General features: G+C 34.1%; 1 protein-coding gene across 8 annotated transcripts; it reads right to left on the bottom strand.

The window, feature by feature from the left end:
* Window positions 1-5,660: 5,660 nt before the first annotated feature.
* LOC131014241 (uncharacterized) lies at window positions 5,661-16,328 on the bottom strand. Of its 8 annotated transcripts, none has more exons than XM_057942144.1 (17): window positions 16,191-16,328; window positions 15,723-15,774; window positions 15,322-15,386; window positions 14,907-15,234; window positions 13,435-13,609; window positions 11,087-11,170; window positions 10,764-11,005; window positions 10,434-10,647; window positions 10,128-10,207; window positions 9,811-9,895; window positions 8,160-8,291; window positions 7,967-8,080; window positions 7,825-7,872; window positions 7,178-7,265; window positions 6,862-6,918; window positions 6,041-6,093; window positions 5,661-5,936 (listed from the first exon to the last, which is right to left on the bottom strand). In XM_057942144.1, the coding sequence occupies exons 4-16, from the start codon at window positions 15,140-15,142 to the stop codon at window positions 6,053-6,055; spliced, it is 1,596 nt and encodes a 531-aa protein (XP_057798127.1). In that variant the 5' UTR covers window positions 15,143-15,234; window positions 15,322-15,386; window positions 15,723-15,774; window positions 16,191-16,328; the 3' UTR covers window positions 5,661-5,936; window positions 6,041-6,052. The 8 variants fall into 8 exon arrangements, with proteins under 8 accessions (XP_057798127.1, XP_057798126.1, XP_057798131.1 ...); XM_057942143.1 differs by having other exon boundaries at window positions 16,002-16,196; XM_057942148.1 differs by having other exon boundaries at window positions 7,178-7,262; window positions 16,002-16,196.
* Between the last annotated feature and the right edge of the window lie 1,128 nt (window positions 16,329-17,456).

Below are 17,456 nucleotides of genomic sequence, written 5' to 3'. Positions count from 1 at the left end.
ATATAATATTAAATTTTAATTTCAATGAAATTTATGTTATTAAATTCAATGTTAAAATTAATTAAAAATAACATTAAAAATAAAATAAAATAAAAAATAATATTGAAGAGCCAATGTGGAGGCTTTCCCACTATGAATTTAATCAATGTTAAATATGTTCCCACCATTTAAGAGTCCCTAGCTCTCCACTACAAATGCTCTAACACTAGCAATTCAATTGTGAATTCATCAAACTGGTTGTGAATTATAATTTTAAAACTCGAATTCACAACCAAAATAACTAGTTGTGACTTGGAGCTTTTAAACTCGAATTCACAACCAACACTAACGATTTAGGTGTGAATTCATTGAGCTGGTTGTGTATTCTAGGTTTAATTGTGAATTCATAGATCTGATTGTGAATTCAAGAACATTAAGTTGTGAACTCATAGACCTAGTTGTGGATTCAAGAACATTAATCAATTATCCAAAATCTTTCTCTTTCAATCGATCAAATCTCTCCAATAAATATCACAAAACTGATTTTGTTGAAAAATATATCTCTCTCTTTCTTATTGCTTTGTGAGCTCTCTCAACTACGAAATAAGAAATCAAAATAAAATAAAATATACTAAGTACTTCTCTCTTTAGTTGACGGCATAGAATCACTAGTTAAGAAAATAAAAATCAAAATAATCTTCAATTGACGGCATAGAATCACAAAACTCAACACAAATTTCTCTTCTGTCTGCTTCTCTCTCCCTCTAGTATGCTAAACTACCGTTGAATTTCCCTCTTCGTATCTCTTTTCAAAGAGCTCAACGACTCCGCCGCAGCTCAATCCACGACAGCGTGATAGCTCTTCGAAGTTGAATCGATGCGTTTCTCAACGGGACGTATGCTCAACCTTCCTTCTGTTATATGTTGAGCAAGAAGCAGCACCGATAAGGATAAAACCTCTTTTGCAGTTTGCATATGCTTTCTGATCTGAACTCAAGTGAAAAAGTTGAGACACTCAAAGACTCTTGTGTTCAATCTCGCCTGCGTGCAATGTAATTTTCCCACCTTTGTGTGGTGTAGTGGTCCCGCCTGTGTGCGGTTATTTTTCAAAGAAGAAATACTTTCTGATCTGAGCAAGCGGCGCGACGGCGCCGGAGAGAGAGAGAGAGAGATGTGACACTGTGAGTGAGAGAGAGAGAGAGAGAGAGAATGAAGTAAATGCTATGAGGGAGAGAAGAGAGTGACCAATTTTTATTTTTTATGTTAGGGGTGATTTTGTAATTTTGCATAAAAATTGACCGATTTTTAAAGTTTTTATTTAATAGGTTAATTTTTAAATTTTACTATAGGAAAGTGGTAAATTCTATATATTACCTCTTTTTATTAGTATCTTAGATTTCATTAGTATTTTGTATTTCGATCGTTGTAATTCTTCAGCAATGGTAACTAAATATGTTTTTTCATTTGTTTGAAGTATGGGTTGTGTATTTTTAATTCTGTATTTTGTATTCCTATTTTAATTTCGTATTTTGTATTTTGATTGTTGTAATTCTTCAGCAATGGTAACTAAATGTGTAGTTTTTTCATTTGTCTGAAGTATGAGTTGTGTATTTTTAATTCCGTATTTTGTATTTCAATTGTTTTAGTTTTTATTCTTAGTTTGTAATGTTTGAATTTTTATTATTTTATCCTTTTTGAATTTTTATAATTTAGTTTATGTTTAACACAATTAAAAATATTATAATTAAAATTAATAAGAAAATAATTGTATAAAATGTTGCAGTTGTGTGGTTGAAGTGGTCATTGATAAACCATACAACATAGATGTTGGGAATCTTGTGGAATATCCTAATCCTTGTTTTGATGATACCAAAATTCATAGGTCGTATTTGTAATAGACTAGAATTGTTTTGAACTCAAGTGTTAGAGTTCGGTTCTAGTTTAGCTTGCGGTGTCGAAGACTGAAGACTGAAGACTGAAGAACGAAGGACTGAAGACTGCAGATACCAACTGAAGTATCAGTTGAAGAATCAGTTAGGAACTGATTACTTAATGCGCGCAATGGACTGATACTAAAGTCAAGTATCAGTTGAACATTCCTCCTAGGACTGATCTTCCAACGTTCAGAGGAAGCCACGTACTCACAAAGTACAGTCGCATTAAATGCAGAGATCTTAGGATCTTATCTCTGCAGAGGTCATTCCTATCTGGTGGTTACTTTTCAGAGACGTCACATCTCCTGTCCATCAAGAGAGCCGTTTCCACCCAGACAAGGAACCTCGAAGATTGAAGCCTCAGCCCAAATTCGAATTGCTCTCCAACGGAAGAAATCTTGATGACGTTCTACACCAACGGATCTATTCAAGAGTTCTCTTACAAATAGCGCTCGAGGATCACTTCAACCTTCATCGATTCAACGACATAAGCTGAAGCTCTGCCGAAATTCCTACTCAGCCTAAAGCTTAACCTCCCCAAAGCTTGAATCGAAGAAGAGAATTCCAAAGCCAAAATCAGTCACTGCTGATTACACATATTCTCTTAGACCTTAGGCGAACCTCTGTTTACCCAGAAGCCAAAGGTCAAACTTGCTTCAAAGAACTTGTTCTTTGTAGTATAGTTGGCACTCGTTCAAACCTCCCCCCCAAAAGAGTGTTTGAGTGATTCGGAGTTTAGGAAGGTACTCTGACTCTGAGTGAGAAGTCTTAGCACGGGTTGTGCTGAGCAAGAGAAATTCGACGCGAGTGAAGCGTGGGTACTGAAGAAGGGTTTTCTTCAGTGGTACGGTTGTGTGCACCCGGCAAGCACACGGTTTGGTTTGCAGTGCACCTGTTAAGCACTTGCGGAGTGGATTGTTGGTCTGATCAACCGACCGTGGATGTAGGAAAGGGTTTTTCCGAACCACGTAAAAGTCTCTGTGTTGTTTACAGCTTTCAGTTTTACATTCTTACTTGTGTTATTTCAATTGATAAACTGAACACTGATTAACTGCAAAGAGAAACCCAAAGACCAACAACGTGCTCCACCGAGGCTATTGCGAAACTAAGTTTAATTTCCGCTGCGTATGATATCAGTCTGACTGATCTATCTTGTGATAGTCAGGAAGAGTGTTATCATCTCTGTTTTAGCAAACCCGACTGAAGCCTTTATTTGCATCAGTTAAGTTCCAGTAACTTAACTGATAACTCTTTACTGAAGAGCTTTCAGTATCAGTCGTCAACCCTGTTTGGTCAAAACTGTTTTCAGTAAAACAGGAGTCTGTGTTTGCGTGTAAAGTTTCATTTTGATCTCTGACTGAGATCCCTCTGATTGAGGAATTTAAAATAGCCCATAGGTGTATTCCCCCCCATACACCTATTCGAGACCCTCAGGACCTAACAATAGATGTAGTTGAGTTGGATAAAATATTGATGATGTGAGAAAGAGAGAAATTAATTAAATTTTAAAAAGATTGGATGGTTGGGTCTGTCAATTAGGGCTGTAAACGAGCCGAGCCGAATACAAACAGGCTCGAGCTCGGCTCGTTTAAATATTCGGGTGTTCGAGCTCGGCTCGAGCTCGATTCGAGCTTTTATCCTGATGATCGAGCTCGGCTCGTCACCCACATGCTAAGCTCGAGTTCAATTCGAGTTCGGCTCGGGTGATGCTTGATAATGTCGAATTCAAGCTCGAGCTCGAATTTGTTATAAATTTAAGAAAATCTTCTTAATTAATATGTTATTTGAGTTTGAGTTCGACTCGTTTAAGGCTCGTGTACTAACTCGATTGAAGGCTCGACTGAAGGTTCGTGAACAGGCTAGCGTTCGCAAACAATTGAATTCGAACATGTTCGCGAGCTCTACGAGCCGAGCACTGTCAGGCTCGAGCTCGGCTCGATAAAAATTTCGAGCTCGAAATCAGGCTCGAGCTCGGCTCGTTTATTATCGAATCGAGCTCCGAACGAGCTTTTTCCGAGCCGAATCTCGAATAGTTCACGAGTAGCTCTGTTCATTTACAGTCTTATCTGTCATAATCTATATAATCTTTAAAGCACCGGTTACGACATCCTGCTATTCCAGGCTCCAATATTAGTAGACCTTCGGATATTCCCGGGGATGCAGCGGCTCTTGCGATGACGGGGGTCTCTTATCAACGTTGGGGGGACATCATGGATTCTGATATTCATACGGTCTCTAATCAACGTTGGGGAGACATCATGGATTCTGATATTCATACGGTCTCTAATCAACGTTGGGGGGACATCATAGATTCTTATAATCATCCGGAGGATGATGCTCTTGATTTTTTATTGTCATGGGGTTCCTGCTATGTAGCTCCTGCACATTTCTTGACTCTTTTTTCCTCTCACGATGTTTTTCCCTCTGGGTCTTCGCCGTTATAGTTTCGTAGCCCGTTAGTTTGCGTCTGTTGTGCCTTCAACGGGTTTTCTTTGTTTTTTTTCGCTTTTCTTTTTCTCAATAAAATTCCAATTCAGCTATATAATATATAAATGAGGAATTTTTTCCCTTCATTTCTTCCCTCCAATTTTCTCTTTTCTTATCAATTTATTCTATCTTTTTTTTCCCCCTATTTTTATCTAAATATTGTCAAATTTGATTCATGAAAAATATTCATTATTCATCATAAACTTAAATATGTGATAAGATCTTTAAAATGAATTTAAAACGAATAAGTTATGAAAAAAAATTAAAATTTAAAATATTTTATTTTCTCGGTTCTTTCTATTAATGTTGATATAGGGATTTTTTTAGATTAGTTTTATTTCATTTCCTATATTTTTATTATATGTCAATTTTTTTTATATTTATATTTGTGTATGAAAATATTTACTTATTTATTATAACGTGCAATGCTCTATTTATATTAAAAATATTATTTCAAATATGACTTTATTTATATTTGTGTAAGAAAATATAAGGGGTAATGCTATTTTTTATTATTAAATAATTTTTAATTTTTTAATAACTATAATTATAATTACACTTTATACAAAGTTGAAATTATATTTTTTAATTCAAATTTTTATTGAGTAATTGATGTGAATTATTTTATTTTATTTTTAAAATATATTTGACATTTGCTTATATTTTAATTCTGTTTAATATATATATATATATATATATATTTATTTAAACATATTGTTTAATTTCGATGCTCGTTGTGCATCGCACGAGTGGACGTACTAGTTAGGGATAGTCTTTAAGTGTGACTAGTACTCCGTTAACAATTCCACCCACATTTTATTAAAACTCGGGTTATTCTTAATGTGACATTTTTTTTGTGGACAAATGAAGTATAAAAAATGTGATCCTCATCTTAAGTGATAAATTTATATCTCATTATATTATCTCTCTATTTGTAAAATATTAATCAAGGGTATACCATTTATATTAGAAAATCCATAAAATATTTTAACATTACACCGCAAGTCTATCATTCACTTTATACGACTATTTGCATCTGCTACTTGGAAGATATCCGTCTTTGTTCAACAAATTCAACTTAAAAATGTTGGTAGAACCTCAAGCACTTGATTCTATCATCCGTAATCCTAGAGATCCAGACAACAACGCGTATTCTATTTGAGCCATCACCAAAGAGATTGTCCCTCACAAACCCACGTGAATAAATAACAGTAACCAAATATTTCAAGTGTAATTTGTTAACTTTATATAGAGTTTCAATAAGAAATTGGCCATTCTATATACTTCATGCAATACGCCTGTGGTTTCCAAAAAAGTTGACAACAAGAAAAAAGTTCCTACAAATGAGTCAGTCAATGATCTGCTTTCTGTATTGGTTAGAAAAAAAAAATGTTGACGGCAGTTTCTCCAAATCAAGCTGCAGATCCACAGAAACAAGCCATTCCAAATCTTCTCGAACATAACAAACTCTATATTCGTTGAAGACGAAAAAGGCCCAACCCAAATGCGAGCAAATCCACACCCATTGAGCGCATGCTGTGGAAATACGAGAGAGAGAGAGAGAGAGAGAGAGATCTCCATTAGTCTGTTTTGTCATGCCATATCTTTGAGAAATGCTGGAATGGGAAGGTAAAACATACATAAGGGTTATTTTATTGGCTGCCACCGGTTTCAGATGTTTCCGACTCATCATCTGTTATAATTCATACACAAATAAAGATAATAAGAAGTCAAAAATTAATGGTCGCTGAAAAGTTAAATACAAGAGAAGAAATTAGAAGCTAGATTCCAAAACTAGAGGATGTGGCTATGAGTATTTGAAACAAGCAATACTGTCTCAGAACCTCCATTAGTTGTCGCCTATAATGGACAGAAGTTGCTAAGGCCTAAGCCTCAACTGGATAAGGAAGCAATATTGAGGATGTCATTACATATTTATAAATGAAAAGATCGTTAGGGGAAGGAGGGAGGAGTACGTAGTTAAGAATGAAATTTAAGAAAACTATTCCTTTCTCCCAACATTTCAAGTTGTTTCCATTCGTTTTACCGCCATATTCCTTGTAAATTTATTTTCAGAGCAAACTGTAATAGTGGAGGCTCAAACTGCAAATAACTAGCCAGGAATTTCAAATTAGTTCATCTATTTCAATCTATGACTGCGAGTTAATAACAAAAACTACCCTTCAGGTCTAACCAATTTACCAAAAAAGAGCCTCACAATTTGTTATACATTAGAAGGAACCTCTCAAAGTCATAGCACCAATTGAGAGAAGGTATTTATATGACAAATTCAAATCTCAATGACTTATAAGTACTTCAAAGGAATTAATAATTTAAAATCATATTGGCTTTTTCTTAAATAGGCCAAACATCATGGATACTTTTTGGTAGCTAATGCAACAGATTAATTGCATATTTGTTCAAACATGAATAGGCAAAGAAGAAAATATATGTGACCTACCAAAAAGTGATTTTATTGTTGGCCTCTTTGACTTGGTATTTTTCTTCTTCAATTCAGCTGTTCAAGAAATTAAAAGGAACAAAATAAAGAAGATCTAGTATCAGTCACCATGGAAACATGACATGTAATTTAGAAGCATGCAATTGCTGATATCATTACTCCATATTACTTAAGCATATGCACCAATAGGTATAAACTAAGTATTTGTCAGAGCTTCTCACAAATTGATACAAAAACAACAAATGCTCGCATAAAATGCACAAGCATGAGACTAGTGCATAAAGCATGCACGATGCAGAGCCAGAGAGAGACATACCCATTCCAGGATTTTGGTAGTCATTCACAATTTCAAAGTTCTTGTACGTGTACCCAACAAAGTTGATGTCTTTGGACGAAAGCATCTGCTGGTAAAATGAAAAGATAATAAACTTAGCCTAGGAGAAAGAGATCCAAGCATGTACCAACAACATGATAATAGGGTCCATCGAAACTATCCCATCCTTGGTGAAACAGTTATAGAGAAAATATATATATACAAATGACATATGTGATATGCCTAATTACTCTGATTTGATGACCATACATCTATATTGTTCAAAAAAGATAGTGTTTCATCTGATGTAATTAACCTACATAATTCATCATTCTAATGTTAGTATTTTTTTATGGGTTAATTGCCACAACTTTTAAACATTGCAATTACAGTAACACCTTTTTTTTTTTTTGCAATTATAACATTCCAATTTTTACATCAAAGTTTGTCAAAAATGTACAACTAAAACGACGTTTTTCCATGGATCTTACCGAATACAATGAGCAAGCAACATAATAGGAAGAAATGTAGAAACTGGCGAAAAAATGCTGCAGAATATATGGTTATAATACGAGCAATGCATAACATATATAGAGAAGTAGCAATTTCTTTTCAAATATACATTCAAACACTTGAAGCAAAAATAATACCTTTCTCCATGGACCAGATTTTGATGAAGTTGAAGTGTGGTGTTCAGACTGCAGTGCATAATAGTTCCGATAAGCTACACCTTTTAAAGATTTTAAGAAATTAAAATCTTATTTGGACAGATAGTATTCCGATAAGCTATACCTCTTCAAACTTCTCAAAATTCTGGGTATCCAACTCATCTTTAACCTCGGGAATAAATGCTGCTTCCACATTGTATATGTTATCCCAATCAACTCCGTTAAACCAAGGATGAACCTAAAGAAACAGATTATCAACCCATTTCTCACCAACTTGAGTAAGTCCAAAGAACATGCCATAGCACACTGTACATCACCTTTATTTCATCTGCGCCATTTGAACCAAGCCTCTGATTAACACTACAAAGTAGTTTGCTTATCAGGTCTTTTGCTTCAAAAGAAAGTGTAGCTTCCTCCGGGAACTTTAAATGTGATTTCCAGTTCACTATCTGCAAATGAGAGCAATAAGTCAAATTAATGAATCTAAAATTACTTCATTTAACATTACCCATTTTATAACATAAGGATTACATGGAACTAGTAGTTGACTCAACTGCAAGGTATGGATGGAAAAATGATAGCAATTAGAATTGGTGGATATGCCTTGGCATAGAAGCATCACAATGCTTTCTTGTCATAATAAAAATCAGTATTTTAGAGATCCAACTTCAATATAGTAGAACCTCCTTAAATTAATACTCGATAAATTAATAACCTCTCTAAGATAATAATTTTCTTCGGTCCCGACTTTGCCCATTATGTAAATTAATAATTTCAATAAATTAATAATATAATAATTTTTTAGAAGACGCTTATATAAATTATGGTCCTATCAATAGTATAAATTAATAATCTCCTAACATAACAAAGATAACTATGATAACTTAGTCAAATATGAATTTATTGTTGTTTGCTTTCTATTGAAATTTAAATCAAAATGAATTCCATCTCTAACTTTTCGCACCCAAAGGCTTTGGCATGATGTTTTCAATCTGCAACAAAAAATTATGAAGGGTTTTGGACTCTATTATTCCTTCCTTTATTGTATCAGCTTGAGCTTCATCATCAACCGAGTTTTCAATTATTATGCCATCAATTTCATAAGGATAATCCAGTAGGTGATTGACATCCATTTTATCGTGGTAACAAATATTATTAACCATTGTGTTGAGTTCATGAATGCCTTCTTCATTTAAGTTTTTCAAAACTCCTTCATCCCTTGAACGAATTTTACAATGTTGAAACAATTGGCTATTATATATTGCTGAACATTTATTGTCCAAACTGAGACTATAGATTGCTGAACATTTTCTATGTAATTAAATTCAAGTTTGTTGAATTTCTAATTGAATTTAACTTTGTTGAATCCTTATATAATTAAATTTAAATTAGCTAAATGTAAAATATCTTTTTTATCAATAAATTATTAATTTATCTTTAATTAATACCTCTCTCAAATAATTAAGTTTCACGGTCCCGACAACATTAATTTATAGAGTTTCTACTGTAATTATCAATAGAACAAGCCTGAGAAGAAGAAGCAAAGATATTTCCTTCAACAACCTTGGTACTAAAAAAACCATGTGAACACTCACATAGATCGATGATGTCACAAGCCTCTAATTATTGGTAGCTGGAAGTAACAGCTCAAGCCCATGAGCCCATTGAGATTATTGAAGACAGTAGAACATACGATTAATCCCATCCACAACTGGATATAAATTTTAGTGCAAAACACACCAGTTGAATCATTCATATATTACTTTAACTTTTAACAGAATTAAAGTCCTAAAGCCTAAAAGGATTCTATTGACTCGTATGGTGAACCTAATTGATGAAGGTTACCCGTGCAGAGATCCTTGAAGTGGAGTGATACAACATAAGCATATAAGAGAAACATCAAACTCTGTAACACAGCAAAACATAAACTATGAATTTCTGCCACATCAGAAGGAATCCTTGTCTTACCTTCCGGCATGTTGACATTGGATCATCAGAATAGAAGGGAGGATAACCCACAAGCATTTCAAACATGATAGCACCAAGGGACCACCTACAAAACAAGGAAAAGCCTCATTTTACAGTAAAGTGTGAAAGAAAAGTACTTCCCAGCTAATTTAATCTCTTCAATTAAGTATGGGTGTGGTTTGAGACGACAGCTTTGATAAATACTGGATATGACAGGAGAAAAGATTTTGAAGGAAGGAGCAAGCAAATATTATTTACAAGAATGTATAAGATATTTGAAAAGGTGATTGTTCCAGAATAGGTATATTTAAACTAACCAATCACATTCCATTCCATAACCCTTCTTTAACAGAACTTCTGGAGCAATATAATCGGGTGTACCAACAGTCGAATAAGCCTGCAATCAGTGAATTTGACATAAGAAAAAGGTTAACTCACCAAGTATTTCTTATAGTCTGAAGAACAATATCATGACAATTCAAGTGTACATCATTCCTAATGTTCTGAAGGAATCAAGCAAAAAGCATAGCTAACTAACCAGACCACAATCAGTTACCACCCACTGACGGCCTAGGATAGTATCAATGCAAAGAAAAAACAAGAGAGCTTTTTGCTTAACTTACAAGCATTCTCCGATTTTTCTGCCAATGTTGCAATTGCTCTTGTTGCGTACGTTTTGGAGCTGAGCTATCCTCACTTTTTGAATTTCCATTAAGGCCATCTCCAACTGAAAAATCTTCTTTCAGAGTACTACAGTCTAGAGGCTTGCACAGGCCAAAATCTGATAATCTTAAATGACCATGTCTATCAAGTAGTAAGTTATCAGGCTTAATGTCTCTGCAGCAAATTAGATGTAAGGAAAAAAAGAAGTTAGACATTGAGATAGCTCAATGAAATGCAGATTTACAGCATTCTCGATAAAAATTATGCATTCAAACTGACCAATCACAGACCTATGTATATAGTGGTGCTTATGAATAGATTCAATAGCCAAAACTGTCTCTGCTACATAAAATCTGGCCTCATCCTCAGTCAATGTATCCTTCCTCATCAATAAAGTCATCACATCTCCGCCCGGAAGATATTCCATGATAAGATACAAATACTCGTCATCTTGGAAAGAGCAGTACAATTTGACAATGCAATTGCTATCCACCTCTGCAAGCAGATTCCTTTCAGCTTTCACATGTTCAACCTAGAAAATACAGAATTGAAAGACAAATGACATAATAAACATAACCATATCAAGATCAACTGAAGATCAATAATCAGATACCTGGCCTCTACGAAGCATTTCTGATTTCCTAAGCTTCTTCATTGCATATACACAACCAGTCGTCTTCTCCCTACAGACTCTAACCTGTATAGCATAACCACTCATTAGGATTTTATCTTTTTTAGTCATTTAGTAACAGAAGGCATTAGATATCCCTTGACATCTGATTCATCAAATCTACTCAAATAGCATCTTGTGGCATGTAATGGTCTAGGGAAACCATGCCAAATCAACTCAACATTCCCATGACACTTCTCATTAGTAAGTTAATGACAGAAGTTAATAACCTCTACGAAATGGATCATATATTTAATCATTCTAATTACATTATGAGATAAAATCAAGTCGCCTGTCTAAGTCCTAAATGACCACTGGATCAGCTTTCCCAGTTAGTGTCTTCTCCATGCAGCTAACCCAGCCACTGTTACTACCTCCATGCACCTACCACCACCAGTGCCATTATCTGGCACAGTGGCACTCAAGCCATCACTTGAACAGAGTCATTACTTGCTGTTGTGTTAGAAAAATTTCACACTCTTTCTCAGGCCCGCATATCTAGGGATAGAGATCATGGGATGGAATACACATATACAATTGCAATTCTATAATTCAACTTTCAGTTATGCAAGTGTTCATATTCATTATGGGCCATTATTAAATAAAATCAATTACTTCAATGGATAAACGCTAACATAAATATAGACAGTAGTAGAACATGAGAACTATTTGTTCAATTTAGTAATCAAAATCCCACTTCACACTAAGTTACAGCAGGCCAGAGGGTATTGCAAAGTCGATCCAGTTCCTTCTTCCTTTAACGACTGCCCTCACTATCCATTATAGCAAACCAGTAGTCGTCCCACACAAGAATGAAACCCCATGTAAATGACAGCCAGAACCCATGATGATTGACATGTCCAACTCTAGTAAAAAGGAGAGTGTTGCGTTTGGACTGGAGGACTTCCATAAAAGGAAAATAAGAAAATCTTGAGTAAGAGATAAAATTTTATTACCTAGTCATTCCAAGAGTACAAATAGGGTGTAATATAAAGGACGGTACACGTCAAGGCTAAAAGCTAATTATTACTATGAATCAGCAATAATTGAACAACTATATAGAGCTATTCTATAAATTGGTGTTTTACTTAATCAAGTTTGTAGTTTAATTTCCTTTTGGGCCAGGTTTGTACTGAACTATGTCAAGAACCATAGGATTAGTTAGTATTTGTGTAGCATGAGTCATTAGTTAGAGTCGGGAATATTATTTTTGAGTTTAGCGGCAGATTTTTAAGGCACAATTATTTCCGGTTTCCTTGTTTTCTTTTCGTTTCCTTTTAATTCAAGTATCACTCTGTATCAATTACTTTATTGATTTTGTTAACTTCTTAGTGCGAGGAACTTGACTATCAAATACTCTCCAATTTTACTCAGAAGGAAACCTAAGCTTTGATTTTATGGAATTCACCACATAATCCCACCAAGGTTTTAAATGCATTTTAAGCCTCAAGGCGTTTTGCAATGGCCCCCGTGAAGCGTAACCCTTGAGGTGCTCCGAGGCATAAATCATAACTAATGTAACAAACATATAAACTATAGCTAATATATGAAAACACATAAAAATCATAAATTCATAACTAGTTATAAGTCTTTAAAATCCCAAATTAAAGTCTCATAATTAAATAGGTTAGAGAAAGAGACAGAGAAGGTGAGAGGAGCGGCTGTCTTCAGAAAAATCAGAATGTAAGGTTTCTCTGGGTTTCAATTTTTTCACTTTTATTTTCTTTAATCTTCCTAATTTGGGCTGCTTTTACACAGCACACTTCAAATTGAGGCTTAAATATGAAGGCCCTCTCATTTTCAAGCCTCAAGAAGCCAAAAAAACTGGAAACAGGGAACTTCAAACCCTAAACAAGAGGCTATCGCCTCGGTGCGCCTCAGCCCTGTGCCTCATTCACATCAGGTGAGGCACAGTCTCAGATTGATTTCTGGGCGCCCGAGGTGGCGCTCCTTTTTAAACCATGAATTCCACCGAACTTCTGCTATAAAAGTTATGAAACTAAATAAATGTATAAATATAAAGTGCTACCATTTCAAGTCTGGAAATGAAAGCATCAATAACGACTGGATTATAAATATACTCCAGGCTTTTATTAGTAAAATAATTGCTAAAGGGGTTAAAGCTAGAATGCATAGACATGCACTCTACAATTGGACAGAGCTGAGGTAATTAGGAGCTTGAAAATTTGAGGTCCAGATACGAGTCAATGATTGGAAACTTGACGTACAGAATTTCAACTGAAGCAAGTAATAAATACTGAGATAGGCATATTAGTTGTAGTAATCTTTACCTCCCCAAAAGCACCCTTCCCAATCATAGTCAGTAACTCAAAATCATCAGCTCCCATTTTGTGCCTCTGAAGGCGCATGTATTCAGTTTCTTTCTTCTCCAAAAATTTTAACAAGTTATTTTGATCTTCCTCAGATACATCAGCATCAGCTAGCTTCTTTTCAAGTAAATTTCTCCTGTCAACAACCAAATGTAAAATAGTAACTTGTCATCAATATAAGAGAAGTGGCATTTCCTACCCCATAAACCCAAAACATAATGTGGTCAAAGAAGTGAACATAATGAAGAAGTCTGCTGCTCATGTACTTATGATTACAAATAAATAATAGGTTCACGTGAATTCTCTTATTCACAGCATAGTTGATTTAGTGATAGCAAATGAGTAAAAGAGAACGTGATCCAGAAAGTATATTTTGGACCCTAAATGAACTTTTATTCATCCAGTTCCTAACAACTGAAACTAAGTAGTGAACCTGACTTCCCCCTCAAAAAAATAATTATTGAACCTGACTTCAGAAGTTAATGATCAGAGATGTTAGCAATCATGATTAAACATCATTTAATCATTTACCTGGTCCTATATATGGCAGCTGAACTATTTAAAGCTGATATATTATGGAAAAAGAAAAACTATTAAGAAAGTATATGACGAAGCCAAATTTTCTCAATCTCGACCATTTTACGTATAATAGAATAGTTACCAATAAATAAATAAATAACTCATAGTTGTATGATACATAAGACCTTAATCAGTTAATTTCCTTCCAGGAAGAAAACCATTTTAGATATTGCAGTCGTATTAGAGATGCTAACAATTATGATCAGAGATAAGAAAAAACATTTTAATTGCAGTCGTTACCAATAAGAAAAAAAAAATCAATTGTATAATACATAAGACCTTAATCAGTTAATTTCCTTGCAGGAGGAAAACCATTTTAGATATTGCAGTCATATTAGAGAAAATATCCCATAAAGAAAAAGAACTATGCATATAATGCCTATGAACTTACTTTCTCCACAAACCAAATTTAGAATAGTTCTGCTTCTGGTAATAGGTAGCATTGAACTAATGACATTTGAGTTTCAATTTTCAAATGGGCCCACACTGAAGTACAACTTTTACTAACAAGACCTTACAAATAAGGAAATTTTGTACGTATTCCACAAAGCTGAGGGTTCATCCGTTTTACCTAATCCACAAATAACTATTACTAAACCCAGAGGGCTATACATAGTGGCTAGAGGGATTCAAGAAGACATAAATTTTCTATAATAGTGTTCCAGGTCAATCGCAATTGTTTAAATTTCTAGTTTCGGAATAATGACAGTAAGTGCGCTGATACATAATACATTTTTTATGCAATACAGATGCTTGAGTTGAAATGAAAAAATCTCACGCAGAGCTCTACGTGTATAGAAGAAAGTTTCTTCAAAAATAATTAAGCCAAAACAAGTTTAGGTAATATACTATACCGCTGCCTCCTTTCCTGGAGATTCCTCATTTGTTCCTTGTAATGATTTTCTATATACTGCTTTGCAGCAGCCACCCTCTGTTTTGTGAGAGCTGAGGCTTCCTCATCAGCAAGTAAGTCTGCTGGTGGTTCTTCTCTTGCACTACCCATTGAGTCTTTCTTCCTTGTCAATGTCCTCAATGTCCTCAAACGGTCTCTTTGTTGAAACTTGTGGAACCAACTTTTGGCTGAATCCATCAAGTAGTTTTCCTCTGCTTAAGAGGTAATTTACACGTAACTTCCTGACCAACTTCCATCATATCGACACCATAATCTCATCTGCCAAGCATCTAACAATAACAGAGAGACTATTTTATAATAAGTTTGGTCCAGAACTGTATTCATATGACTCACAACAGGCAGATGAAAAACGTTACCTTGTGAACAATGTGTGTTTGTAGGCAACTCTGTATTACAATAGTTACAAACTTCTACTCCTGTCCTGTCAAAATGGCAAAAACATTACCAATTTCAGAACATCATTCAAATTGCCAACGAATAATAAGATAAATGAATATCACGTGCTAGTCAAAACACACACACACACACACACACACAAATGGAGTCGCAAACGTAAAATGTGATTCAGCACAGAACGAGGAAAAAATGATCAAACTGAACCGTATAAGGTTTATTTTTTTGAAGAGAACTGAACCGTATAAGTTAATTTTACCACACACACAAAAATTGTCTAATCCTAACACCCTTCAAGGAATGACATAGCAAAAAACAACATAACAAATACGCCAACATTAATTTGAAATGATCGCGGCGATACCTTGATTCCGGAATTGCTTAAACGTCAAAAACTCGCCGACGCTGCTGAAAGCCTATTTAAAAAAAAGTCGGCGAATCAGAATTCCTCGAATTACATAATTCGTTAACATGCAACAAAAATCGAGGACACGAGATTCCTGTAACCAAATGCAATTGCCAGAAGATGGCGGAACGAAAAAAACAATAACAAATTCACAATGCGCCTTAGCCAAAAAAAAAAAAAAATACATTCAGAAAAAATTGAAATAAGCAGAGCAATAGGCAGAAAATATCGGCTTACCGCCAAATCTTTTAGAGATAGAGAGAGAAAACCGATCAGGGAAATACAGGCGTGCACGTATACAGATTTAAATATATATTATCATGTAGTTATAATCGCAATCCGAAATTGATTGATTGACTACGACTGTATATTTAGTGTTCCGAAAACAAATTCGCCATTTTCGCTGCTTTGGGAAACAAAGCTCACCTTCGCATGATCTAACGTTTTCTCCACTATTTATATTGTCAACTTTTTGGAGGAAAATAAAATAAGCAAAAAAAATTACTATTTCAATTTGACTTATTGGAAAAAGGGGGAAATAGGGTTTTGTTTTTAATGGTTGTGATGAAAACACTAGTACAATACTTGTAAGCAATATCTATAGTTAATTATTTAATTCGTTGTAAGACGGCAAATACACTAATTATCAATTACTGATACCAACGTTTTCGATTATTAGTATTTTATTAACTAAAACGATTTCTTTATGTAGAATTTAGAAACAAAATATTAGAGAGCACCTAAGTTATTTATCAACAACATTATTTCATCTTTGATTTATTTAAAATAAAACATTCAAATAGTTTTTTTTTTTTTAAATTAAAAACTTTCAAATAGTTGTAACATATTCTCTTTCTTTTTTCGGTTGATAGTTGAAACATATATAGCATCACGTGCTAGCCAATTTATTCATAATCAAATGAACTTTTAATCAAAGGTTTTGAGTTCGAGTCTTCTGTGTGGCGGTCTTTAAATTTCTTTATTTAATATAATAATTTATATAAAAAAATGAACTTTAAATCTTAAATTTTAATTATCTATCTTTCGTCGATAAACATCAAATAATTTTCTTTACTACAAATTATTTCTTAGGACAGTTAGATTTAGAAACATTAATTTTCAATCCGATTATTTGGACTGCTTGATTTCCCAGCTTAGCTAAAGAACGTTGTTGTTATTGGTCTTGTTTGATTAATAGTAATACTTATTACTTTCCTTGAAGAAACAAATTTAAGGTGGACCATGTAACTAATTTACAACTTCATCCATATATAAGAGAATCAATATCTAATTGATGACATTTTTTTTCCAAAATTATGAATGCTGTAATCTGCTTAGCACAGAGTTTGTCTGCCAATGAAACGACAGATCCACACGTGAAACTATTTTTGCATTAATTTTAGTAATCAAAACTCATAAGGACAATCATAGAAATCCTATGATTAATCTAATTAAACCAACTGCACATGTTTAAAGGATCCTATTAAGATTATAATCGGTATGAAATTGGAATCACGTTATAATTATTGTCTGTATTACACTTTGTAATTGGCACTGGTTGATTTTTTTTATGATAACCCGGTTTAAATTAGTATGATTGGTATTGCGGTGTAATATTACGAGATGAATTGGGCATTACAAATATTTTCTTCAACATAGATAATACATTTTTAAGCTTAGAAACATATATAG

The sequence above is a fragment of the Salvia miltiorrhiza genome, chromosome 3 (assembly GCF_028751815.1).
Source record: "Salvia miltiorrhiza cultivar Shanhuang (shh) chromosome 3, IMPLAD_Smil_shh, whole genome shotgun sequence".
In the NCBI taxonomy this organism is placed as follows: domain Eukaryota; kingdom Viridiplantae; phylum Streptophyta; class Magnoliopsida; order Lamiales; family Lamiaceae; genus Salvia; species Salvia miltiorrhiza.
Note: the sequence above shows the minus strand (reverse complement) of the source record. Positions and strands in the feature narration are given on the sequence as shown.

What these genes read in the sequence shown, in the direction of transcription:
- LOC131014241 (XM_057942144.1), bottom strand. Translation starts at nt 15,142, where the DNA reads ATGGATTCAGCCAAAAGTTGGTTCCACAAGTTTCAACAAAGAGACCGT. An exon ending in AAGCACCACTATATACATAG is followed by an intron (nt 10,648 to 10,763) that starts GTCTGTGATTGG and finishes AATTTGCTGCAG; the next exon opens with AGACATTAAGCCTGATAACT. An exon ending in CTACCAAAATCCTGGAATGG is followed by an intron (nt 6,919 to 7,177) that starts GTATGTCTCTCT and finishes TTTCTTGAACAG; the next exon opens with CTGAATTGAAGAAGAAAAAT.